A 24977-nucleotide genomic window follows, 5' to 3' on the forward strand; every position below is an offset into this window, starting at 1 on the left:
AAAGGGCAGAGGCACAAAGGCAAATTACAGATCTCATAAACATGAAAGCTATTCAAGAGGTACCTACGCACGAACAAGGTCAAGGTTTTTATTCCAGGCTATTCCTGGTACCAAGGAAGGGAAAAGATTGGAGACCTATTTTGGACCTATCCATCCTAAACACATTTCTACTCATACCAAAATTCAAGATGCTCACTCTGCAGCAGATTCTTCCCATGCAAGGAGTCTTGGCTAGTAACACTGGACCTCAAGGAGGCATACCTGCATGTCCCAATCAGACAAAATTGCAGAAGATACCACAGATTTCTTGCAGGTTCAACCCATTATCAATTCTCTGCATTGCCCTTTGGCTTATCTACTGCACCCAGAGTATTCACGAAATGCCTGGCATCAGTAATTGCCTACTGCAGACTTCAAGGGATACAAATATACCCCTATTTGGATGACTGCCTGATCCAAGCGGACAGCAAGCACATTCTTCTGAAACATCTGGCTTATGTAATAATGTTGTTGAACTCTCTGGGATACACAGTCAACAAAAAGAAATCAAGACTAATACCCTCTCGGAAGATAATTTTCCCGGGTGCCAACTTGGACACAAACACCCAGATGGCCTACCTCACGCCAGAGAAGCAGGGGCAACTAACTCAATACTTCAGAGCACTAGCAAATTGCACCAGGCTGACTGCAAGGAATATCCTGCAGGCTCTGGGATACATGGCATCTTGCATCTTACTAATCCCATGTGCAAAGCTGCATATGAGGAAACTTCAATGGTACCTGAAAAACCTATGGTCTCAACAGAGCCACAGTTTGGAAACAATAATACCACTAATTCCATATCTACAAAAGGAATTTCTGTGGTGGGCTCAAGCATGCCAAACAAACACAGGTCTTCCATTCAGCAAGCCTCAAGCAAATCAAGTCATCACAACAGACGCCTTGGACTACGCCTGGGGGACGCACATGACAGATCGGTGCATTCAGGGCAAATGGTCCCAAAAAGAAAAGCACCTTCACATCAATCAAAAGGAAATGCTAGCAGTAATAAATGCTATTATAGCTTTCAAGGACCTTCTGCAACCAGGTCAACTATTGATAAGAACGGACAACACCACAGTTATGTGGTACATAAACAAACAGGGAGGAACACATTCATACCCCCTATGCAGACTGGCCATGTCACTTTGGAACATGGCCATGGACTTACAAATCGAACTACAAGCACAATACTTGCCAGGCAAGGAAAACACGCTGGCAGACAATCTAAGCAGAAATATGACAGATCCACACGAATGGAAGTTGCATCCAAAAGTGTTTACAGAGATAATCCAAGCATGGGGAAGGCCGGACGTAGATCTCTTTGCCTCCCACAAAAATTACCAATTGATAAAATTCTGCTCAAGGATTTTCCATCCAAAGGCCTGGAGAGTGGACGCTCTCTCTTTCAGTTGGACATCAATGACAGTTTATGCGTTCCCACCTGTTCCTCTGCTGCCCAAAGTTCTATTGAAAACCAGAGCAGACAGACCAAAGATGATTATCATTGCTCCAGACTGGCCAAGACAACACTGGTACCCACTCCTGAGGAGCCTGACGCATTCCCTACCATGGACCATGCCTCTTCTCCTGACTCAACACAGCTTCAAAACTCTTCACAGCCAGCTAAAAACACTCAATCTAGCCACATGGAAGATTCCTTAGCATCACAACAGACCTTACTCTCCAAGGAGGTGCAGGATGTCATTTTGGAAGCCAGAAGGCCGTCAACTAGAAAAGCTTACTCCGCAAAATGGAAATGGTTTTGTGTCTGGAATGAGAAAAAGGGTCAGGATCCTGGAAAACTGAATTTACCTCAAATACTACAGTATCTAGCTGAGCTGTTAAGCAGTGTACTTTCATTCTCCTCCATCAAAATCCATGCCTCAGCCATTTCTGCAGAATACAACACTGATCCACCCTTATTCTCTCACCCTCTCTTAAGACAGTTCCTCAGAGGGGCTAAGAATCTAAGACCCCCAAGGAAACAACCTATACCTGCTTGGGATCTCAATTTCATTCTGGAAAAACTGACCTTGCCTCCCTTTGAGCCAGCTGCCTCATCAGATTTGCAATATTTGTCCTGGAAAACAGCTTTCCTTTTGGCTATTACCTCAGCTTGTAGAGTTTCAGAACTACAAGCTCTCATGGCTGTGCAGCCTTTTATCATCTTCCATCAGGACAGAGTTTCTTTACGAACCAACCCATCCTTTATGCCTAAAGTGGTATCCAGGGTAGCTTTGAATCAGGCCATACACTTACCTACCTTTTATCCTAATCCTCAAAACAAAGGGGAGAAATTACTACATTCCTTGGACATCCACAGACAACTCCGTTATTATCTGGACAGAACAAAGCCTTTCAGAAAATCAGAACAGCTCTTTGTGCCCTATGCTGTAGGAGCTCAAGGATAGCCAATTTCCAAACAGACAATCTCAAAATGGATAGCCCACTGCATACGCTTTTGCTATTCTTTTCATGGCAAAACTGTACCTACAGGCATCAGATCTCACTCCACAAGGGCCACAGTTACCTCTGCAGCTTTCCTCAGAGGAGTTCCTACCAAAGATATTTTGGAAGCAGCCACTTGGAGTTCTGTGCATACCTTCTCCAAGCACTACCATCTACCATTATACTCCAAAACTAGAGCAGGCTTTGCCACTGCAGTCTTGCAGGGCATTCTGGCTCCTCCTAGTTCCACCTAGTGCCTACCACCCCTTTCTTAGATTTGGAATTCTACCCATCTGTTATGACTGCAGCTGCATGCACGATGAACATAGTACAGTTTTGTACCTGCCATAAATGTAGATGTTCGAGTGCTAATACAACTGCAGTCCAGGTTTCCCCTCTCTCCTTCCCCTCTTGGGACAGGCCTATAGGCTAACACATCCTCATACAACCTGATTGGGGTATTCATTTATGGTGTATTTGCTTGCAACTACTGTATTTTGATTATATTGCATTGCCTTTTTACACAAATTTATGTATTGCCTTCCCTCTGGGGGCACCTGACATCTGGGGCAAGAAAAACTGAAGAAAATGGCGTTGGCTGGTTCCTTTATACCCCTGTTGCACTGACGTCAGGGAAGAAGTGACACAACCGACGCCGGACCTAGACTTTGGAATTCGGCCGACCGAGGACCCGCCTGACGGCAGGAGAACCCATCTGTCATGACTGCAGCTGTATTAGCACTCGAACATCTACATTTATGGTAGGTACAAAACTGTACTTTTTCTGGTCTGGGGGTGGGGTCGGGATGTGGATATCCAGTGAAATTAATTTATGGTCTGATCTTACTAATGAAGGATATACTTCTGGTATGGAGCATAGAGTCCCCATGTTGGTAATGATCAGGTCTAGTATGTTATCTCGTCTTGTGGGAGTGGTGACTAGTTGTTCCATAGCATTTGAGTTTATAATTTCCAGGAACCTTTGGGCTAAGGTGCTGGGGCTTGAGTAGTGCTCCCAGTCTATGTTTGGGTAGTTGAAGTCACCCAATATAATGGTGTTCAGAGAGATCTTCATGTTCTCCAATGTTTTCAGGAAAGCAGAGTGGGATTCCTGACTTTGAGAGGGTGGTCTGTAGGATGCTATAAACTGAAAAGCAGTTTTGCCCACTGTTAGTTGCACATGGATGGTCTCCGATACTTCATGCAATGCCACTAACCTGGAGGTGTGGATATCCTTGATAAATATGGAAACTCCCCCTCCTTTTGTGATTCAGTCTGGGTTTTGGGGCCGAAAAGCATGATATGAGGTATAACCTGGTAGTGCTAGGGTGCTCTCTGGAGCCTTGAACCAGGTTTCTGTCACTGCATAGATATCGATGTTCTCCATACTGCGGAGAGCTTCGAGTGCATGCATCTTGAGGTTAAGACTTCTGGCATTTAGCAGCATTACCCTTAGTTTCTTGTACCTTGTGCTGTCTATGGAGGTGGGTTTGACTTTTGAGCCTTGCCTAAAAAAGGCACTATGGGGGTGGCCAGAGCCTTTGCCAGTATCCGAAAGCCCAGTGGTGACAGGTGCAAGCCATCCCTAGTGAAGCAACGTGGCTTGTCGAGCATGTCATCCCAGGCAGATAGACACTGGATCCCCTTTGAATGACACCAACATTTTAGCCAATTGTTAAAATTGATCATTTTGTCTTTGTACTGTGGCATCATTCTAGGTGAGGGTAAGATGCTGCTCAAGGTCAGGGTCATACCGGCCTGGGCTACATGATCAGAGAGCTCCTCTATGTCTCTTTTCATGTAGTCCAGGGAGGTACATCTCAGGTCATTCACACCAGCATGTACAATGACTGAGTCATATTTATATTTGCTTTGGAGTGACCTGAGTGCTTGTGTTATGTGGCGGATCCTAGCGCCTGACAGGTAGCTCACTGTGACCTTCTCCTTGTTCAGCCTGGTGAGTGGGACGTCAGTGTGTCTGACAATAGAGTCACCTATTACAAGAGTATCGGGTGCGTTATTCAGCCTTAAGGGCTGTGGCTGCTTGGCACACTGACTTTGTGGGCTATGTGTTGTGTGTGTTTTGTTTTGGGGTGGCGTTTGCTTGGATGTCTGCTTTGGAGGTCTCTGTTGCTTAGGTAGATTTTTTTATTTAGAGCCTCTGAGTATGTTTTAGGGAATTTATGTGTTTGGTTCGCTGATGTGGTGGGACTGTGTGATACTGGAATTGTGTTGTGTGAAGTTACCTTCTCCTCCTGACTGGTTATACCAGTTTTGAGATGAGAGAGCTCAGCCTCCAGTTTGGCTATATGGTTGCATCTCATATTTGAACTTGTTTGGAGGAGGAGAGGGTTGTCCGTGTACATGAGACAGTTGTAACATTGCCTCAAAATTCCCAGATTCACCAGCTGGGCTGGAGAGGAAACCATTGACTGACCTTTGGACAAGTTAGAGTAATATAGGGGACTGAATTAAGACGGTCCAATAGGGGACAAGGTAATCGTAGAGAAGAGTAAGTAGTGCTTATGGTTTAATAGTGCTAACTTGTAAGATTACTTATTTGGACCAGTGAAGGGCCTTAGGATGAGAATATGGTGTTTAATTTGAGAGATAGAGCAGTTCTAAGGGAAAAAATGAAGAGCAGACTTTGTGGAGCCAGGAATAGTTTAAACCCAATTAGGCGGTGCTGCCCATTATTGTGCTATGCACAAAAATGCGCAAAACCTCGCAAAAGAGGGTTTTAAGAGAGGAAGCTCAAGGAGTTTGGAATTGACCCAAAATGGCCAATAAAACTGCAGTTTCAAGGCAGTAACCACTCCCACAGGGGCAGTCAGGCTGCTCAATGTTTATCACTGCCACTGATGAACAGAGAGACTTCCCTTTAGCCCAAGCAAAAAATGGCCTCTAAGAAACTTACAAACAGTTCAGAACAGCAAGCCTGTAACTGAACTTTTTTAAATCTCAGAAAAGTGGGAAAAAAGTAAGATTTTTTTGTTTTTTGTTTTTTTTTAAAGATAGCAGAGGTTCACGAGTATCAACAAGTTATAACAGTGCAGTAAATGACCCCACACTTGAGTGCTAGGCCAGAGACAGATAAAATGCAAGTTTTAAGAAAAAAACGATTTTAAAAATAAATGCAAACAGGAAATTCAGTAAACAGCTCTAGGTTGTGTTCTAAATACAGTTACCAATGCAGAAATCAAGTTTAACAAGCCAGAAAATGCTCAAAGTAGGTGGCTATGCAGAAAAACTTAGCAAAATAATCTGAAGAAAATACTTAAAATCTCAAAAGTGGCTCCTTTCTTCTCTCAGCATTTTCTCCTCTTGGTGGGTGCTTCACCAACAGCCAACAAGTCTGAAAAGACGCCAAAACCACGAGGCAATCAGGTTTTAAGAGAGGAAGCTCAAGGAGTTTGGAATTGACCCAAAATGGCCAATAAAACTACAGTTTCAAGGCAGTAACCACTCCCACAGGGGCAGGCAGGCTGCTCAATGTTTATCACTGCCACTGATGAACAGAGAGACTTCCCTTTAGCCCAAGCAAAAAATGGCCTCCAAAAAACTTACAAACAGTTCAGAACAGCAAGCCTGTAACTGAACTTTTTAAATCTCTGAAAAGTGGGAAAAAAGTAACAGTTGCAATCCATTAAAAGCAAACACTGAAGGAGTGTCTGCATTATGTTTACATCAGATACACAGAGTCAGGTATTTGGGATGCAGGAATTCTAATGAGTTCACATGTCATTTGCATCTTCACTGTGCTGACAACCCTGAATTTACACCATAAAAAGGCAACCATGTAGCTAGGGAAACTGAAGGTGGGGAGACTTGTTAATGTGGAGAACACAGAAAAGAGGCTATTACTTTGGGGTACAGCTGCACAGAGGATTACTGAACTTGAAATTGTATGCTTGCATTTTGTCAGCTACATACTGCATATGCTGAAATGTAATTAAGAAATATCTGTTTAACAGTTTATATATATATATATATATATATATATATATATATATATATATGGGTTCATGTCAGTCCAACGAAATATCGGAATAACGAAAGTCACTATTTCGAAACGAAACCATCGACAATTCAAAACATCGACAATACATGTATACGAAAGTACAGTGCTAACATGGGTCCTGCAAGGGGGGTTTAGTATGGGTACAGTATCATATCATATCCTTTACTTCCCCCTTGCAGGACCCATGTTAGCACTGTACTTTCGTATACATGTATTGTCGATGGTTTCGTTTCGAAATAGTGACTTTCGTTATTCCGATATTTCGTTGGACTGACATGAACCCATATATATATATATATATATATATATATATATATATATATATATATATCTACACACGCATATATATGTTTTTTTGGTGGGGTGGTTAGCAAATGCTTGGGGTTGAAGATTGCTAAAGTTAACAACATATTATGATTGATTGCACGTGGTCTTAGGTTGGACTTGTCATCCAAGTTCTTGTTGAAAGTATATTTAATGGACATATAAAGGGGGGAGTATTACCCTCTGTGTTACTGTTAATTGTGATGATGCTGTCCTTACCTTTTGCTTAACGTTTTCCAGGACAATTTGGCATGCCATTATCTGTACATGGTGAGCCAAACATTTTATGTCAGTACTGATGAGCAATTCAAAGAAATATTTTAGTGTGTGATGGTGATGTCAGGACTGTTTTGTGTATTGCTGTACTGTCTAATACTGGCACAACTGTTAATTTGTTAGCATATATTGGACTATAGTAGTGTAGAGATTAATTATTCCTGTGTTTGTTGCTTATTATCACAGGTGATCCTGACAGTGGAAATGTGGACTTCTACCTCCTGATGTCAGAGTATCAGCAGACTCTGGTGATGGCTGTGGCCAAACTGAGGCACAGTCAGGGGGTGCAGAGGTTGAATCTGACACTGAGGTTGACATATAGCCATCCGCTGAAACTCCATCAGACACAGCCAGTAGGCCTATGCCTAACAATTCCAGTGAGCCCTCAGATATTAGACAGGTGGAGGGTGAGACAATTGATCAGGGGAAGTATGGTCAGTGTGATTTCAGTGCCTGTTGATTTTGGTCACAGCCAAAGTGTGGGCAAGGTGCCATGCAGGAGGGTTGTTATGGGTGCTCAGAGGAGGCCTTCTGTCCATCCTCCACTTGAAACAGGTGTTTCTTGCCTTGCCACTCAACGTATGTTTAGGGCCATCATGGAAGCACAGGCATGTTCTCTTAGGTGACCCGGAGAAATGCTTAGGGTTTTAGATGTGGCATAGACATGCATGACTGCCTACACTGCTTTGTGGATTTAATGAATCAGATGAATTACATGTTAGAATGAGTGGTGTCTGTGAAGGAACATCTTCTTGGAGGGGGATGTCATTCTCATAGGTGTAGGTCAGATACATCATCTGCTGTTAGCCAATGTGGCCATGCCTGATCATGCTCCCATAGTGGCAGTACTTCAACTGCTCCAACAGTGAGTGAGCTGTCCTCATCCACACATGGCAGGCCATAGGGTCGTGGTTCTGGTCATACTTGGGAGGAGAGCTAGTCCATCAGACATAGTAATTAATCCAAGTAATTAATAGAACAGGGAGAAAAATTCATAGTAAAATGAAGAAAACCATTACTACAATTAGCTGCCTGAAAAAATTCTTGCAGCAGTTCTTCACTGCCATGCCACGCAATAAAAAGATTGTCTACAAAATGATGATAAAAACACACATTGCCACTGTATTTGGCTGTAATAAAATGCTGTTCCCACTCAGCCATTATAAGGATGGCATAGGAATTGGTGCAACTGGTACCCATCACTATGCCAGATACCTGCCAATACGATCTGAGCAGAAAGGTCGGGCTAAGCCCTATTACTCAGAGAAAGTAATTTTTTCAGGGAGGTCAGATACAGCACCCTCTGTGGTTCCAGCTGTCCTATCCTATACACAGGATGTGGGAATAGTGCAGGATATTTTAGCGAGGAACTGGCCCATTATACAGGTGGATGAAATGATTTCAGCATTGGTTGGACCTAAGCCTAGGTGTGCTTTTAGAAATAGAATGAATCTGAAGCAGCACTTATGTTACCCTAAAAGAAGTACTACTGATGTAACTATGGCAGGCACCATTAAGTGTGGTGTCTGCATATATTGTGTCAATATAGATGAGCCCAAGTTTTTTTAAGCATCCTGGGACCAGTAGGCTATGGCAGCTCAGGGCTATAGCCGACTGTAATACCAGACATCTGGTTTATGTGGCACATTGTGTCATTTATTTCAGATCTTATGTTGGCAAGACTGGTAGGCTGAGGGAAAGAATGAGACACCATATCTATTGCACTAAGAAAGGTCTTGATTGTAGTGCACTAGCCAAACACACCATTCAGGAAGGAAGTGATCACACTTTTCTTTTTCAGGTTTTACAGGTAGTTAAAACTAGTATGAGGTTGGGAGATGTAGTTAATAAAAGTGAGAATGCTGAGTTACAATGGATCCTATGGTTGGGCTTACATATAGGTTTAGGGCTCAGTGGTAGTGTACCACTTAAACCTGTGCTAAGAGCAAAGAAACTTAAGTAGTAGTAAATGCATTTGGTAGAAACTAGTCTCTCTCTTTAAATTTTAAACTCTGCACTCATTGGACAATGGGACAGTGGTTCTTATTGTGTGCTGCTTTTAATTATTTTGTATTTAAACATGGTTTGTTTTTGTGTATGCTGTCTGAAGAAGCAGTGGGTTTCACTGCGAAAACGCTCACATTTCTGTCAATTAAAGTTTTTATGGTTTTATTCTGCTGACTTATTTGCATTTTCCTTTTCTTCTGCCTGGGATTGTTCAGTCTGCTACAGTTCGAGGTTTTTGGCTCATATTTTTTGGGTTTCTCTGTGAATCCAAAACATGGCGTTACCCTGTGCATGTCGCATCTTGACACACACATGGTGGAAACAGACTGTGTATGCTTAATTGAATCTGGCTGACTATTTTTTGTTTACATTAATTGAGTGACTGTGTTTGGTTTTATTATTGTAATGAATGATTCAGGAGATCACTGCTAAATAGTGGTTTTACATTTTAATAGCAGCGTGCAAGCAAGTGATGTTTTTTCCTCTGATGAATTCCCTGTTCTGTTCAGGATGAAAGCACTTAGTTTTTGTGGAAACAATAATTGTGTGTATTGAGTTTTTGTAATAAAAGCGATTGGGATGTGCTGTTCATGTAACAAACTTATTGTGTGGTTTGTGTTGAAGTGTACAACCTTAACTTTTTTTGGAACTAGTGTCTGCAAGCTTCTTACTGAAACTCCTGTCTGTTGTCTGGTGGCTCGACATTGCCATCATGTTTTGGTTTTTAACATCTTCATCATCTTCATTGCTTATTCATCTTAACATTGGCATCACCATAATTATATTGTCTTCTCCATTTTCATCCTCATTATCATCATACTTTTTGTTATGAATCGTCACCATCATCTCATTTTCATCATCATCATCATGTCTTCATTGCTTTTTTATCATCATCAAATTTTCATCTCATCATCATTTTTGACACATCTTTTTTGTCATCTACATTAAATCTTGGCCATCTTTATTATCATCTATATATTTTCATCAAGTCTTAATCATCTTATTATTATCATTACAACAGCTTAAACATTTTCATCATCATTACTGCATTTCCATCATCTTCATTGTCATCAGCTACATCACATGTTCAACTTTGAAGACGTACAGAGTATTCCAGCACTTTTTGTTCCAGCTCTAACTTAGTCACTGTATAACACAAACATAGTGTACTTCAGGGCTGTCATGAGATGATTCAGTCTTACAGTCTTCTTTCTAAAGGTGATCATTCCATGCTAGACACTATTTATCACAATGGTACATTTGTATTATTAGATTGCAGTTTACATCACACTTTAATACGTAAAGTGATACAGATTGCATAACAATGGGCCACTCCATTAATGAGGCAATAAACCAATAAATAACTAAATCAAATTATGTTCTTATTGAAACAGTAACAAAAACAAAATGGGAGACATCACTAGGCACTATACACACTTTACTAGGAATGGTATATTGTCCCATGTTGTTTTCTTACATTTTACATGATTTTTTTCTTTGAATTTGCATGTATTTCTTCATTGATTTATTGTTAGATAGACTGAGTGATTGTTTGTACTGCATCCTGTGTCACTTTATGTGCTGAAATCTGCTACAGACTACAGGAGACATAACTATCTACTACAGACTGCTTTCCCCATATTAAAATCATCAAAATGTGTAACCAGATGACAAAGAATTAGGATGCAATTGTACAGCAGAGAATACATACAAACACAAATTTATTAATAAATGTATATGTCCATCATTACATCATTGTTGCAGCAGCCTTTATCTATATGGGGTATCTCTTGCCAAGGATATTGGATGTCCAGACAGTCTACAAAGCCTGAGATGCTTACTCATGCACTGTATGCTCACTCAACCAAGCAAGCAAGTGTGCATATATAGAAGGACATATGGGTACCAAATTTCAAAATATTCTTGCCATCAGCATGCTTTGTTAGGCATCTTGTCAACCTAGTAGCTTCAGTATCAGTGTTTGAGTTTTGGCTACAGTTTTTGGGCAGATATGTATCCTATTTGGGACCCTTTTCTGCACAAAGTTACTTCAACTGTTGGCATAAGTCTGTCTGGAAAGGCAAATTTGCATGTAGATGCAGATATCTTATCAGGATCCTCTGTTTAGAGGAAAATCAGAATGTCAGGTTTGGTGATATTTGCTTGTCTTTTGCATCTAAAACATTTAGAAGTATGTTCAATTCTTGAAGATGTTTCCTTGAGAAAGGAATGGCTTCTGATTCTTCTTCTATGGATCATCCCACATCAAGTTAAGAAATGAGACGTTTCTGAAGAGACTCTTTTATTCACTTCTTTTCAGTGGTCTGCAACAGAAGTCCTTTGACCAGTAGTCTGAGTTACCTGCTCCCTCTGGTGAAGCTCCACGAAAAGATGCTACAGCCCGCATATGTCCAGTCAGACCGGACTTCAGGCATCCTTAACTGAGAAGGGAGAACCTTGTTTTAGTCTTCCTAAAGGAGAGAGATTATCACCAAGACCTAATAAGAGAGGAATTCATTGGTACATTGATGGAGTTTCCAATGCCTGATTCTTGCCCTAAAGCAATCAGACTAAAGACCCATAAAAGAAGTCTTGGAAGACAAGCATTTGACCCCCTTATCTACAACCACCAGTCAGAAGAGCTCCCAGAAAGACTACTGCAACTCTGCCCAGAAACTTTTCAAGGCAATACAGTTTTCCAGTTTTACACTCCAGTGTCTTCTCAGGTTAAAAGGAAAAAAACTCCTTCTTCTGAGGAGCAGAAAATCTCATAATCTGAAGCAGAAAAGCTTTACAACTTTCTTTTTCTATTCTTTGTGAATCTGAATCTCAGGACACCTATGTTAGAACATAACGCACAGGTAAATTTGAGTGCTGGCAGGAAACGCATGGTACTTTAGACCAGTAACTGTCAACAAGTGAACTTGCTGTAGTACAGGCACTTATTATGTAACAGAAGGGTCTGGTGGCAGATGGGGGTCTACATCAGTTAATCAACAAATGACATTATCAAATCCCATATGGTCAACAATGCAGTTCATTGACTTTTGACTGAGATTGCGGTACAGTTGAGATCAAGGAATGTACACTTTTCCCCACTGTAGTGCAATCTTGGAGTTGGCATATATAATTAGCAGGGGGTGTGGGGGGTGTTGAGGGCACGCCCCCTCCTCTGCAGAAACATTCTGGTGTTTGCTGGTATTGTTTATCTTGCTTCTACTGATCAAACTGAATTGGGTTTCAACAATGCCGTTCAGCGATCAACTGAAATATATCTGGCTGAGGACAGAAATGATGCTATGGTATCACTCCACACGGCGTCATTTCTCATTCCCTTTATAGCCTGCTGAACATTCTGTTATGGTTCTTCCTTTCTGCAGTTGTTATAAATATTAGTTTGACTGGTTTCCTGTGTGATGGATGGTAGATTTCAGTCACTTTCATTTTATAAATGCCAACATTGACAGGTTTTGCTTCTATGTATTGATATGGAACCAAACTGAAGTACAAATGGTCAAAATTTTAGTTGAGAATAATGACACAGTATGCAAGTAAAATACAAATGGTAGAGTTTGCAGTTGCTGTAACCTTCTATGAAGAAGACATGACAAAATTCCTACTAAAACTGTAATAAAAACAACAATCTGAAACCTCTAATTCCACTACATGTTCATAATTCACTCTTCCATAAAGAGATGTATAGCATGTAAAAGAGTAAGAAGAACTGAAAACAGCATGAAATAATGCAGGATATATGGTCAAGCCTTTCACAAACCTTTGTCAATGTCTATCAAGTATAAGATCTGTGTAACTTATCACTGGGAAATTGCTTTTGCAAATTCTTGCTGGAAAAAGACTTACACAAGGTGGGCAACCCCAAATGAAAAGATTAACTGTGACTGTAAAAGTGACCCTCCCAGTGAAGATATATATTAGTCTTCCCTTTTAAACTCTAGTACACAGCATCTGCTTGTATGTAATAAGTATCTTCAGTTTGTAGACAAATTTATATTTATGAATGTATGGACAAAAAGAACTCTCACAAGAAGGACAGACAAAGGTATTCAATTTTAAAACTAGAACTAATATATTATGTATGAAATAAAAGTCTAATAAATGTGACTTCAGGACCATTGAAATACTTAAATATATTACATTATTAGTCTGTGTATAAACAATATAAGACAAGCTCACAGTGAGACTCAGTCTAATAATAGAAAGAGCAACACGGTCTTCCTAGACTAAAATAATTATGCTATCATTTAATTTATTCATTAGTTAACTTAGTAAAAGAGCAGGTTCATCTTTTAGCCATGACCTAGGTTATAAGGATAACACTAAAAGCTTCATAAATAGAAAATTTAGAGCATAATTTAGGAGAAAAGCCACACAAACACAAAGAGAGCATGCAGGCTGATTATGATTTCAGATCATTGGTACACCCTAGCCACCGAGACATCATTATGTCCAGAGGTATATAGAATAATTGGAGATATTCACACAGGACTCCAAATATGAGGAAAGCTGAAATAGTCACATTTGTTGGGTATGAAATATTTATATTTGCAGATAAGTGCTTAGAAAATAAATGGTAAGTGACAAATAAGAATACAGTATAAAGAACAAGCATATGCACAGTTTTTTGGGATTTAGAAGCTTTGGTTGGATCTCCTAGCTTAAAATTAAATCCTAAAATAAATCTAGTTGTCATCCAAGAAACCTGGGTGGTTAATACTGATGAATGGGATATAATTCACTATCAGCTTTATGGATATCAAAGCAGGTAAAGAGAAAGATTGGTTGGTATAGGCCTGAGGGTGGCCAATAGTTACTGGTAAGAATTACTTACCACACAGAGGTTACCTTGCTGTAGTGGATGGAAAACTCTCAGAAATTTAAAGTAAAGCTAGTTGAGGAATGGTTTATTGTTATTAATATATATTTTATGTCATAGCTCAAATATACCAGAAGAAAATAAATATGGGTAATGACTGAATTAGCTTCTTTTATGTTAATATCTGAAACGGGATACAAATTATGTACCAGTAATGGAGCGTAGTTACTTAATGCTAAAATAGGTGAATTTGATGGGCTACTGAATAATTCCTGTCAAGCTGCAAACAGTGAAGGAAACTGTATTTAAGGACAAACAACTGCTAACATAAAGGACAAAAGATGCAATAAGATGATTTTGTATTGGATAAATTTTGCTTCTATCCTATAAATGGTGCAATTACAGATGATATAGAAAGATTTGCAACAGATCAGTCAGGAAATCAGATACTGTGATCAAATGTCATTTGGGATGGATTTGTTATCATTTGGTCTACCATTTCAGGAGGTATTTTTTTATGAAAATGGAAACATATCTATAATATTCCCTTTGGAGTATGGAAAAGAAGCTTTTGTGAAACTAAAATAAAAATAAATAGAATCATAAAATCAAATAGTTCAGCTGACATGGTCCAACTGAACTGAAACTTGTGTACGAGAACCAATGGTAAATTATTCAAACTGCAGGCAAATGAAGAGTGAATTGGTGATCACTTAATAAGAACAAACTTTAGTAAAATTCAGATTACCAACAATTCATGTTGTAATTTTGTTCTTTTTTTTTTAAGAAAAGTAGAGGTGGAAACAAAAGGCATAGTGAGATGTGGAAAATAACAGTACCAAGGTTAAGAGAATTAAGATGGGATTTATTTGATGGTCTATTAAGATACTTAAAAGAATATAAAATCCTAACCAACAATAAAATATTAGCTGTTAAATAATATAGTAATAACCCATGGCTGGGTGTGGGTAATGCTGGATTTACCCACGGTTGGTGTGGTTTACCCTCATGACAGAACAAAGCCAACCGTGGGTAAATCAGCATTACCCACACCCAGCCATGGGTTATTGCAAATATAGAATGACATTATTTAAGAAAAAAGTTACTTAGTTTTCTTAATGGCCTTATATAATGGCACCTTGCTGCTCATCTGCATTTTACCTCGGAATCCTGGGACATTCATGATGTATTGTACATGCATATGGGACTTTCGTTCCCATGCTTATGCAGTACATCAGTGATGTGTAAAGGAAGCAATGGAGAAATGATCACCGTAGCTTTTTTTTTTTTTTTTTTTTTTCAATTTAAAAAATGAAATCAGGAGACTTTCAACATATGAGAAATACAGGATAGAGAAAATCTGAAGATAATCAGGTACATTTCTCTAGTTTTGTATAACATACCTGTTTATCCTTGTATTTTTCTCTGTCCTGTCTGTCTCATTCTTTTGAAGACTCTGGTTTTTGAAATTTATTAAAAAAATAAATAAAAAAGTAGAGTTTCCTTAGCAAATATTAATAGAAGAAATTCTCGGCAACTGGACTTTTTTCCATTAGTATATACTCAATTTACAACAGGCATGCTGATTGGGCTGACCAATCAGAGCAATCAACGTGCTTGTTTGGCAATGTTAATGGCCAGTCATTGTATAATGGAGATTTGATTATGGATGCAATGTACGAGAATAGCAAATCATTATTTTGGAACTTGATTGCAATGAACCAGTCATATAAAGCATGGCATACACAGATTTATTAGTGAAGATATTTGCTTTGAATATCTCTAAAAATATTTTTGAAATAGGGTAATAGGAAAGTGAAAAAAAAAATGTAATACTGAACCTGCTGACATGACTAATAAGCAGCTACAAAAAGGTCAGCTGCAAGAAAAGAATGATAGAGTTCTAGACTTATTATCAGTTAATAAGAGAACAGTGGATTATGGTATTACCAGTTTGTAAAAAAAGTATACAAGAACTTTGCACTTAACAACAGATTGCAAAGAATTGTCGCTATATATATATATATATGGGTCTACCTCAACCCATTGAAATTCCGTTTCTTGGAAACATAATTTCACGACCCTTTTTTCCTGACAGTGCATTTTTTTTGAAAATGCACTTTTGCAAAAAAGCAACTAAGTGAAAAGCAATGGAGGCTGTTACTTAGATCACGGCACAGCGGGGATAAGGGACTATTCGCTTTTCCCCACTGTAGCACAATATCGGATTGAGAATATATAAGTTGCAGTGGTGTGGGGGTGCAGGGAGGCTTTCCCCCTTGCATACACATGGTTAGTGTTGCCTTGTTTTTTATTTTTGTGTTTTATTTGGTTTTCGATTAGTTGCTTTTTCGTGAAAGTGCATTTTTGAAAAATGCACTTTCAGGAAAAAGGGGTCACGAAATTACATTTCATAGAAACTTAGTTTTGTTCTATGAAATGAGACCCAAAAAAAAAAAAATATATATATATATATATATATTATATTTACTATGGCTTTAGTGATTGTTACAATATTGAATCAATAAACATGACCTTAAGGTTGCCAGACATTCAAGAATGCTGTTGCCCACTTGTTTGAACAATGTTGAACATTGAATCTTCTCACCTGTGAGGACAAAGGAACAAATACAAAAATGGGTATAGAAGGGAAGACAAGTCTGGGTGTTTGAGCAAGTGATCATCAGCATTCTCATCCAACAATCTGCTGGTGACATGATTTAGCAATTTGACAATGTAATGATTGTCAAAACCATATAAAAGTCACAGCAAATCATTCCAAAAAAAAAAAAAACTTCAAGAAAGGCTCAGCAAAGCTAGAGCCTTTACTATTCAATTCCTTAAGCCTCCTGGGGTGGAGGTTCATGGGATAAATGCAAATCAGCCTTTAAGGACATACCAGTGTTTCAGCTACATGGCTTTTGAATGCCCATAACTTTTTCCTTTTTATGTCTTTACTGGCAGATTTATGCCAATACTATCAAACCCCACTACTTGAAGACATGCTGTGTTTCACCCCTTTTCTAACCTTGTCATGTATGACATTTAAAGAAAAAGGAGACAAACGGTTTGTAGCATGTGTTTGCTTATTGTTTTCATTCATGAAGTTTTAAAAATGCTAAAATGTATTGCATTGGAAAAAAATTAAAAAATGGAGAAAAGTGGTAGTAAATGAATTGCAACATGCACCATTGGCTTTGGGTTATAGTATGTTGAATCTGAATGCAAAAATAAATGCATCTGGTCAACTCTTCACTATATGTGTGATATTTAGATTTGTGCAAGTTTGTTGCATGACAAAACCTCAGAAGTTATAGTACAGAATGCAAAAAAAAATCAAAACCACTGCTAGCCGTTATCTCTTCACTATAGTTTGCTGTACCAAAATAATCCTTTGAAGGCAAGTTCAAATTTTAGCATGGAAAGTAAATTTAATGGAAGTTTTTTTTTTAAGTTTATTTTATTTACTAAATGGGTAAACTAGCAAGACACATGACTCTTTTGATGGGTTGATCTGGGACCACTGCTGATTAAGTTGATTTGATCAGAGTCACATAGTTGGCCAATGGAGACTGACAGGATCTCACCAAGGACTACAAAAGGAAGTTTATTATGAGATCATAGTCTTAGTCCTTTGCACTAAAGAAGAAAGGTAGCTGGTTTTATTGTGGTTCATAACATGAATGTAGACTGTAATGTGGTTCTCTTCAACCTTGTATCCAGCAATAGCATTGTCAGCTCCACTGCACTGAGGGGAAGAGCCCTCACTACAGCCAAGAAGATCTAGGACTGAACTGCTGCTAATGTGCTAGAGTGGCCAATGGGGAGGTGAGAAAAGAATGAAAGAGTTGAGCCTCCTAACTTCTTTAAGGATTGGAGGGGAAAGGTGCTTGTTCAAGTATTCAAACTTCACTTGAGCTCTTCAGTGGGCATCAGAGAGCAACCATATGCATTCCCAGCAAGGAGATGGGTATTTGCAGGCTTACACCACTCAGATAATTGAATGACAAGCTTGTACAGAGTCTACTGCACTCCCAGCTCAAAAAAAAAAACATCTACTGGACATGCGTGGGGAAAATGATTGGGCTGAGAGTCACCCTCCACCTCACTGCAGATGACAGCACCACTTCCTGTGTTTGACTCTCACCCCAAAAGAGTCAGTGTTGCATAGGTCTGTCATTCCAAGGAAAATAAAGAGTTTGGTAGACTGAATCCACTGGAGGCTTGATGGTGAGAGACGGGGGAGGAGGAGAGAGACAGAGAACGAAAAAATCCTGAATAATAACCTGGAATTCGGATAACAAAAAGGCACAAGATGCAGAATTTTATTAGCTCCAGCTCTGCTTTGCACATGCTTGACTGCATAGAATCATGAAGATTTGGAATTTGTGGTGAGTTGGCTTGGCTTACCTACCACATGTGGACAGTTAAACATACAGATGATCCTGGTGTGACATGAAATGAAACAGGGATAAAATGTAAAACTGATGAACATGGACTGATTGCGACTATAGTCAATACACAGAAATTATAATTATTGCTTTTAATGAAAATCACAAAACAGAAAAAAATATCTAAATTTTAATATTTGTCACTTACACTTTGAAGTTTCACATTATGTGGGAGCTCAGGGAGAAATGCAGAACCACTAGTTTTAGACCAAGAATTAACTTTTTGAAAGCAATGAAAAGATATGTTTAAATAAAATCATTAAATGTGTTAATTATTTCTTGAAGAACATCTCACTATATAATCTACTTCCAAATGCAAAAGATAATCCATAATAATAATAATAGTAATAATAATATTAATCATGACATAAATTATCATTCTAGGCCAGAATGTAATCCATTGTGAAATAAAATATTGCATATCAAAACTAGTTGCACTTCCACAAACAGCAATACAATTCAAAATCTCCCTCTCTCTGTACCACAGGAGTAGTTGGTGCTTTAACAATCAATGACTCATCTTTTTCTACTTTAGTTACTTGAATCTCAGTTCAACAAGAGTGAATATACTATGCTCTCTCTAAGGAGAACAAAGAGGTAAGCAAATAATCTGGCTGTGGAGGCTTGATAGGGAGGGAGTGGAAGAATAAAATGCCCTACCTGACAACTGCAACAACATATATTTAGGTTGCTTGCACATAATTACAAAGACTTGGACTTTCCAGTGGCTTGTTTACCTCATGTGGAGATTTAAATGCGCAGGTGATCATGCTGGCATTGAAACAAGACAAAAATAAACAATAGAGCTCATGCAATTAGAGAATATTTTGATGAACATGGATTTATGATAAGTACGCATAACAGCAACATCATGGTAAAGGGGAAGTACAGTATTTGTTACAATGACAGCAATATAACAGAGAGTTAAGCATATTGCTACTTGGGTATTCATATAGAGACAAAACATTAGTTAGGATAGATCTAAGCAATATACATACACTGTGGCATTAAACATATTCAATATATATGCAGTTTGGTGGTAAACATAGAGAAATGTAGTTTATAGCCATAAGTGTATGAGAACCCTGACCTTATATGAATCTAAGATATGAGGGAGCATGGATGTCTGATTTTGATGATATCCTTATAGGTATGTATGCAGTTTTTTCTGCGACTTTCTTTTTACTATCTTCATCTAAATGTTTACTGTTGTATTGTATCTTACAATTTTATAGGTGACCTGAAATTAAAAGCATAACAAGAGTGTTGTAATGCAAATAGGATTAATTTACTTAATGAAACTAACCCTCAAAAAAAAAACAGCACAGTAAAAATATGTGTGACTAATGCTTAAAATGGTCCCCATTTGCGTAATGGTCTTACTTGAAAAAATATGTACCAGAGACATGCAATTCATAAAAGTGTCGAAATACCCCAGAGTATGTGCTCATAATGCTATATAAACTGTTTCCATGTTCAGAACCTCAAGTCAGCTAGATGAGCAGGTTCAAGTGGAGCAAGCGTTAGCTTCCCATACACAAAATTAAGATCCCAAGCAGGAGCCACCAGTTTTCTTTGAGGTCTATTATGCAAAGCTCCTTTGAAAAACATTTTTGAAGTGAGAATGCCTTGAAAGAAGGGAATTCATGAGCAGACATGCTGAGATTCAAATCAAATGAACCTTAACAGAGAATTAAGACAGGTCATAGCAAAGTAACTCATGCAAATATTGTAAAAGTAGAGAAACGCTAGCCCTGAATAGGTGCTGGATATGTTGTTGGCAGTGGCACCAATTAGAAAACCTTTTCTATTAGCTAATATATGATTTTCTAGTAGATGGCTTTCTTGCTTCCATTAGCACCTACTGCACATCCTCAGTAAAAGGTGCCTAAAAAGTATTAATACCCTATCATCCAGGTGGTCAGTCAAGGTTGTTTGGGGTTGGAATCCATAAAACACCCCTGATCTTGTGTGAGTAGATCCAGTCTGCGAGGAAGCTTTTGGTAATCGCACCTGGCCATTTCCAAAAGAATGAAGAACCACTGCTGGCTGGACAAGAATACAGTCACCACAATGATCTTGAGGGATTCAGTCTGAATCTTCAGAAGTACCCTCGGTATCAGCAAAAGGGTGGAAAGCATTCAGGAACATACCTGTCAAAGAAAAAAAAGGTATATGTCTTCAGGCCTTCTTGCATGGAGTGCTGGAGCAGAATTTTGCCAGCTGATTGTTCAGTGAGGAGCCACAAAGTTCTCCTTGAGGAACTCCTCACAGATGGGTCAAAACTTGGAAAACTCCCAGTCTAGCTTCCATTTGTGAGTGTCTTCTTTTGTACTGCTCAGCTTGTCTCTCACACAGTTTGCTTTGATGGAATGTAAGATGCCTATATAGTAAGATTTTGTTGTAATGCTATATCCCATGTTAACAAGGCCAGTCTGCATAAGGTGTAAGACCTGTTTTCTCCTTGCTTGTTTATGTACCATATCACTATGGTATTCTTCACAATAACTTGAAGTGTTCCTGGTGAACCAAGGTGATTCAATGAGTTGAGTGCCATGAGAAGGGCAAGCATTTCTCTCTTATATTTATGTGCTTGTCTGTCTTTGTTGTCCAAGACACCTTGCACATTTATCACTCTTGACACTGCTCACCAAACAAAGTTTGAGGTGTCTGTGGTGACTGACTGCTTTGGAGAAGGAGGAAAGAAGGGGAGATATAGATTCAGGGATATTTGTTGTCTCCACCAAGTGATTTCTTTTCTCAAAAATCCCAGAACTGGTATTTGAAAACATAAAGGGTGTTAATGCTGGGAGCAGAAAAATTCAGATACCGCTGTATCTTTCTCATATAATCTTTCCAGTAGCCTTTAAAAAAAAAAAACTTGTTTAAAACAATGAAACATCTTACATTGTTTTAAACAAGTTTTTATTTTAAAAGGCTACGGGATTAAAGTTCTTATGGATTTTATCCACAGCAGTTTGTTTCCTTGGGTCTTCCATTTGTGTTTCATCTGTATTTCTTCAGTTTGTTTTCTGCCTGGTTTATATGGAGTCTTGCCAGAGGTATCATGAGAATCACAGATGTCATGAGACCCAGAATCATGCTGTATTCCTTAAAGTCACCGAAGTCTGAGTTAAAAATCCTGGAATAAATCATATATAGCACATGTGTTTTCCCTGTGGAAGAAAATCCCTTTGTACTGAGGTGTCTAGCACTCAAGGAACACAATCATGTGTTTGATGGAGTCAGAAAATAATTCTGAATTTTCTCTTGCAATCCCAGCCTACATAGGAGATTTCTAACCCAAATGAAAGATTCCTGACATTTTGAAAAGACTCTGCAAAGATAAGCAAGTTATCTAAATATGAAGAAATGTGGGTACCCTGTAGCCTGCAATGGGCTATAAGTGGAGCTAGGCACTTTGTTAACACTTTTAGAGCAGTGAATATCCCAAAGGGAAATACACAGAACTAATAATGTGATCCAGACACATAAAACCTTAAGAAATGTTTGACGTCTGGATGGATAGTAATGTGATGTTAAGCATCTTTTAAACCTAAGGTTCTCATAAAACTCAAATTAGAAGCATTTTAAAACTGACACTAACCTAAACCTAAACTATTTAAGAAAGAAAGGTCCAGAACTAGTTTCTAGGCATTTCTGGCACCAGAAACATTCTTAAATAATAAAAAAAAAAAATGAAATCTTTCCCACCAGGAAGGAGAAACTTTTTCTGTTATGCCCTAAGGGCATGTGCGGTTGAATGGGAGGAAACAGAGGACTTTGGTGTGGTATATGTGGAATAGTTCTCATAGAATGGAGGTATGTCTTCCTGCTACCATCTGTAAAACTGCTGAATCAGTCTCAGAGCCCATTTGGCTGAAATAATCTGTTGCCATAGAGAGAAATGGAGGTTCAGACTTTCTGGAAGGGTTAAGGGACTGCCAGGGTGGTACTGGGGCAAGGTCCCTTACATAGTAATTCTGACTTAGTTAATTGCCCTTTGATTTGAGGGGGGGGGGTTCCTGCTTTCCTTTTGAAACCTCCCTGACACTGATTTTTAAAATGTCTGATTATCAGCATTTTGCTGAGACTGTTTTTTTGTTCCTTTTCAGAATTGGACGAGGGAGCAGAAAAACTCTTGGAAAATTTTGAGAAGGATGGCTGAAAATCTGAGAGATTCCCTGTATCAGCTTACCCTTCTCATCACATTTTTTGATAACCTTTGCAGCAGAGGGACCAAAAACTTAATCTCTATCAAAGGATGAATTTAAAATTTCATTTGTACATATTCTAGGATGTTTTGAGAATGTAGCCAGGGAAACCTCCTCAACACAGTACCAGTGGTAACAACCCTGGATATAGTATATACAGAATCATAAGCGCACTTTAAACAATGAGTAAAGTTGAGAAAAAGAAGGTGGAAGGACTCAAACCCTGTACCCCAGCCACAAGAAGCAGCTCATTAAGAGCGCAGAGCCTTAGTCCTTTGTGCTAACTGCCATATGGCGCATAGTGGTTATGCTCCAAAATCTGGAAAAAAAAGTATGTACTTCTCTGATGTTAAAGCTGTGCATAACTTTTGTAATGTACACCTTTCAGTTCTGTTGTGCTTTATCCTCATGCTAGATCATACACAGTGGCTAACACAAAACTGCTGAAAGACTCTAAAACAATTTTGAAAGATGCAAAGCACTTCTCACTGCCACACAAAAATGCCAGGATGAAGTATTTTACAGCTTCTAAAGCTGTTAGCCTATCAGAGGTACAGTTTGTTTCTAGCCACTGTGCATGTGGCTGCACTGTTCTTTCAGCTTTCAAATCTGTAAAACACTTCACTCCCCCAAACCTTTTTCCTAAAACTAGTACAGCATGGGAAAAGCTGAAGTTCTATGTACTACTAAAAATCATGATTGCATCTTTCCTGTCAAAACTAAGTTGTTACAATATGTGTTCTTTATTTGGATAGCAACATTTATATCTTGAGCTTTGCTTTTTTCCATTGTCAATGTGAATTTATAATTTTAACAGCTTTGTTGAGACTTTATTGCAATCCTTGGTATTAGAATTTTTTTTTTTTTTTTTTGCTTTCCTATTTATGTAGAGTACCTCGATCCTTTAATAAAATACATAATTTCGTTCGATAAATGGACTGTTGCTGCAGATTGTTTTCCTAAACTTAAAAAAAAAACGTTTTTCTACCTGCTGGTTGTTAAGCTGATGAACTAATTAACAAGTATTATTCCTTAACATCAATACTGGCCAAAATACGTTGCTCTAATATCGAACTTCTTCATTGTTTTTTGGGACAGTAATGAACCGTTTTTTCTTCACAACCTGTAGATTTTCCACAGGATAATTCCAAGTGTATTCAGGAGAAAGTACTTTGGTGGGTTTATAATACAACAAGTATTTGTTGAAGTGGCTTTCTTCATGCCACACTGCCTCAATACCTTTTTCTTTATCTTTCTCAATGGCTTCAGCACAAGTTTTGGCAAGCAGATACATTTCTTGAACTGTTCCAGCGTAGAACGCTGCTGAGTAGTAAAAATCCCCTTCATCCATTGGAATATAGGCTTCAGAAGTTTGCCTCCGCTCATATGGAAAGTCAGTACGGTCTGAAGAATAGTAGCCAGGGTGAATTGTAGCAGCCAGATTCCCCAGAACCTCTATTCCTATATGTTCATCAAATTTCATGTCAACATCAGTAGAAACCAAGTAATCAACCTCTTTAGATAAATATTCTTCTATCAGAATCTGGATGTTTTTCATCCTATTAAATAAAATATCCTGCCAGCGTTCATAAGTTTCTGATCTTATGATATGAAGAAATCGGTTTGTTTTCAGGTTAATATTAGGAATATCTTTAGGTCTGTCGGTAAAGATGTAGTAATGGACATAGTGTCCCAGCATGAAGTAGAGCTCAGCTGTTGTAAGAAACTCTTCAAGGAACCGTGTGTACCTGGAGAGTAGAAAATTAGATATCAGATGGATATGAAGATGTGATGGATATGGTGTACACTTTACAGAAGTTAAACCAGACACTGATTTTTGACATGTATTAAAAAGTGAAAGCAGTCATGTTGATATGGGACAAAACATAATATGATCTTAATAACTAAAATCAATATTCATCCTTTTGTTTTTGTAACAAAATGACTATCTGCTTAAAAAATTAAATGCTTTGTTTAGGTACTTTTTTAATGGTCTGGTCCTAAAAGACAAATAATGACTTCATTTTCAGTGGTTGATATTTATTTTCGGTAGCTATTCCATATTATTGGAATTCATGGCCATATAATACAGACATACTGCTGTCATACGTAAGTAATGATTATGTTTTTGATTCAGTTTGTTTTGTTTTCATTTAAAGCTCATTGAAGCTCTGAAAAAAATATTCCTAATGTAATCAGTAAAGAAAATTTAATGTGAATCCATAAATACTGTGAAAGTACTCAATAAATATGATTTGACTTAACAAATCTGTATCATTATTGCTGAAATTTCCCAGTTTCATTTTGCTGCATCTCAGTGTATACTAATACACTTTGGAAAAAAAAAAGATGTGTAGTAT

The 24977-nt window shown here is 38.4% G+C and overlaps 1 protein-coding gene and 1 non-coding gene across 2 annotated transcripts in view; one reads left to right on the forward strand and one right to left on the reverse strand.

Annotated features, from left to right (window-relative positions):
- Window positions 1–18550: 18550 nt before the first annotated feature.
- The window catches only part of LOC122809759 (histo-blood group ABO system transferase-like), a 407052-nt gene continuing 400625 nt past the window's right edge, over window positions 18551–24977 (reverse strand). The window contains exon 8 of the mRNA XM_044081483.1: window positions 18551–24365. Within this exon, the coding sequence (XP_043937418.1) occupies window positions 23681–24365 (685 nt within the window). The 3' untranslated portion in view covers window positions 18551–23680. The remainder of the gene's footprint in view (window positions 24366–24977) is intronic.
- LOC122809873 lies at window positions 21930–22009 on the forward strand. Its single transcript, XR_006365986.1, has one exon. It is a non-coding gene; the product is annotated as a small nucleolar RNA SNORD36 (small nucleolar RNA).

This window comes from Protopterus annectens, chromosome 8.part0 (genome assembly GCF_019279795.1).
Source record: "Protopterus annectens isolate FY-2018-M chromosome 8.part0, PAN1.0, whole genome shotgun sequence".
NCBI lineage: Eukaryota > Metazoa > Chordata > Ceratodontiformes > Protopteridae > Protopterus > Protopterus annectens.